The sequence below is a fragment of the Arachis duranensis genome, chromosome 4 (genome assembly GCF_000817695.3).
Source record: "Arachis duranensis cultivar V14167 chromosome 4, aradu.V14167.gnm2.J7QH, whole genome shotgun sequence".
Taxonomy (NCBI): domain Eukaryota; kingdom Viridiplantae; phylum Streptophyta; class Magnoliopsida; order Fabales; family Fabaceae; genus Arachis; species Arachis duranensis.
The window spans coordinates 99,970,012-99,973,020 of record NC_029775.3 but is presented as its reverse complement, the minus strand read 5'-3'; the positions used below and the strand labels follow the sequence as shown (position 1 = coordinate 99,973,020).

Below are 3,009 nucleotides of genomic sequence, written 5' to 3'. Positions count from 1 at the left end.
AGAGAGAGAGAGAGATTTAAATAGCTGATTGTGATTGTGATCGTCGAAATTATTTAATTGATAATTATTTAACGGTATTGATCTTTCAATTAATAACTTGAACTTGTGGCTTATATCTATACTTCAGTTTTCCAGTTTCCAAAGACATACATTGATACATACAATAATAAAAAAAATTACGTCAATGGGAAATGGTCAAAACCATTAGGATCCTTCCTTGTATAAACAATGGTTGTTAAAATATACCAATTGCTTTCAATAATGCAAGTTGCATCATGTGCATATAAAAAGATATGTGTGTGTGACACTATTACATGCTCAAAGACTAAAAGTAGAGTCTAAAACCCCTCTCTACGTCTCCTTCTTTGTTAGAGACTCACTAGTAGTGAATCCCACCAAAACTCAATTCTCAAATTTAAATTAAAAAAATGGTTAGTGGCAAAGCTATTGAAGTTCCTCAGCAGGGAACTGTTCTTCAAATCAAGCAAGATGATAAATTTTTCTGTAGGCTTCTATCTAAAGAGAATTCAATGTCACTTCCGTCTTTTAGGGATGCCGCGGTTACGGTTCCTTTTGTCTGGGAATCGCAACCTGGCACGCCTAAATACGAATTTTCTGAAGATGCTCTTCCTCCTCTAACGCCGCCGCCTTCTTATTACTTCAATAACAACAATACCATGAAGAAAATAGGCTCATGTTCAAGATCCAACAGCAAGAAGAAGCTTCTCATGGCTCTTTTCCCTAAATTGATGAATCTCAAGAAGGCCATTCTTCCATCTAATTGTTCATCATCACCACCATCATTTGATTCATCATTTTCATCCCCATCTAATTGTTCCTCTTCATGGTCATCCTCAGATTCATCATCTAAGGTTGTTGGAAGGAGGAGAAGGTTCTTAAGCCATGGATCATCCTTTGATTTTAGGGGTGATCATGATGAAGATGGTGATGATGTTACTTCACCAAATTCAACACTCTGCTTTGGCATTCATTGTTCTTCTTCTACCTCTAATAAGTCTAATAATTCCAATAATGGAGACTCATTATGCAGGATGTGAAGATAAGGTAATTAATTAATCCTTTCACTCTCTTGCAATTTAGAGAGTTTAAATCAAGTTAGGAGAAATATTGCAACTGCTTATATTTTACAGTCATACAAATATTTCTCTTAAATTGATGTAGGAATGAATATTCTAGTGTTTTTTTATTATCTATATGATCATGTCATGTAAATAGAGATAGACAAAAGAATTTAAATGGTTGGAAATGTTTATTGATCTCTATTATAGATCCTAATCATTTAATTATTTTGTGTCTATCTTTATGACGTGAATAAGAAACATAAGAGTATTCATTTTAGTAAAGCTTGTAGTTTTTGTGTAAAGTATATCTTTCTATAGAAGTTTTGCTCTTTCAGGGTTCATAGGGGTCAACCAATTTTCTAGGTTGGGTCTCTTTAGTTTGTTTCTGTCCAATAAAGAACTTTGCATTGTGCTTGAAATGTGTATCTTATACATATTACCATGTAGTTGACACCATCATAGACAAATATATTATTTGTCTCTTTGCTTAAAATTTAGAACAATAATGTACTTCAATTCTTAGTTCTGTATATTTGGACCTTGTTATTTATTCTGTATTTCTCTGCTTCTTGTTACTGGGTTTTGTTGTTATGTTTGGTGATAATATAATTAATAAACTAGCATTAGTTAGTCCAGCAAGAAAGAGGATTGAGAACTCATTTAATTTTAATAAACAAATCTATTATATATGAATTTTTTAAGTTAACAATAAATACTTAATTTAAATATTTGAGTTGATGTGAGAACATAGAATTGAATATATTATGTATCATATATTAAATTATTATTTTTAATAGTAAATCTCTAAATTATTAATTTTGTTGTATGTGTATGGGTTTTTATGCTGTTTTTTTATGGTATCTCCCAACTAGACAAATAAATAATTAATTTGTTACAGATCTAAATTTTTTTTTTCAGAATTTGTTGTTAGTTAATGAACTGTTGTATGCATAATGTAAAATTTAAATTCATAATAGTTATTTAAGCAGATCAATGAATTGACTACTATGCTGTCCTTTGACACTTCACAATGTTGGAGGGGTAGAAGAAATTAAGGAACACTTAAAGCAGCATATCTTTAAAAAAGCAATTGATTTTTTGGGCCCCGTTTGAAGGTGTTTCTTTTTGTCTCACTACAAGTGATTAACTCGTTATTATTGCAAAAACGAAACACCGGTAAAAGTTGCAATCATGCCATTTAATTTATTCGGCCCTCAATTTCCATCACTATTTCCCTTCAATTTTCTCAATCGAAAAAGTCGTTTAATTATGTTAACAAAAAATATAAGTTTTTATTATTTATTTAATATTTTTGTGAAATTTAGTACTACTAAAATAACAATGATCACATCTTATTAGTTATAAGATATTTTTATCACTTATAAGTTATTTTTTTTCTCCCATATTTTTCGGGTCGAATATAGTAACGAACTATCTAAAAAAAATTTTATTAGTTACAAAATTATGGTCATGTTGATTTTAATTTTAATCCAAAATCTATTTTGGATTATTTATTTGTTGTGTCGTGTTGGTAAAGGAGGCTTGTACATACATTATTTGGGGTTACCTTTCGCATCAACATTTCTCGTGTGTCACGGATTCATATATTTGTAAAATATCTATGGTAATAAAGGGACATATATATCTTCAATTTCTAGCTTTCTGCAATTAATATATAACCAAAGGAACTGTGTTCCCATGCTAATCAAATACACAACTCTAAATACGTTTTATTTATAACTAATATTTAATATGTCTGTCAAATTCATCTTAAGTCATATTTTAACTAATTTCAACTTAAGGCAAAAAACATTGCTTTCATAGAGAACCAAACGGAACAATATAATTTGTCAACTATAAATTAAATAAATAAACCAATACATCAATTAATTAAGTGAACGTGGCAGCACTATTCTTAATGAGATTT

The 3,009-nt window shown here is 29.7% G+C and overlaps 1 protein-coding gene across 1 annotated transcript; it reads left to right on the top strand.

Annotated features, from left to right (window-relative positions):
* The first annotated feature begins 305 nt into the window (after positions 1–305).
* Positions 306–1,657, top strand: LOC107485223 (uncharacterized). The gene has a single exon (XM_052260064.1). It carries the CDS (start codon positions 429–431, stop codon positions 1,056–1,058), a length of 630 nt encoding a protein of 209 aa, XP_052116024.1. The 5' UTR covers positions 306–428; the 3' UTR covers positions 1,059–1,657.
* Positions 1,658–3,009: the final 1,352 nt, after the last annotated feature.

Bases quoted from the DNA above. Each gene is read 5' to 3' on its own strand.
- LOC107485223 (XM_052260064.1), top strand. From the start codon at position 429: ATGGTTAGTGGCAAAGCTATTGAAGTTCCTCAGCAGGGAACTGTTCTT.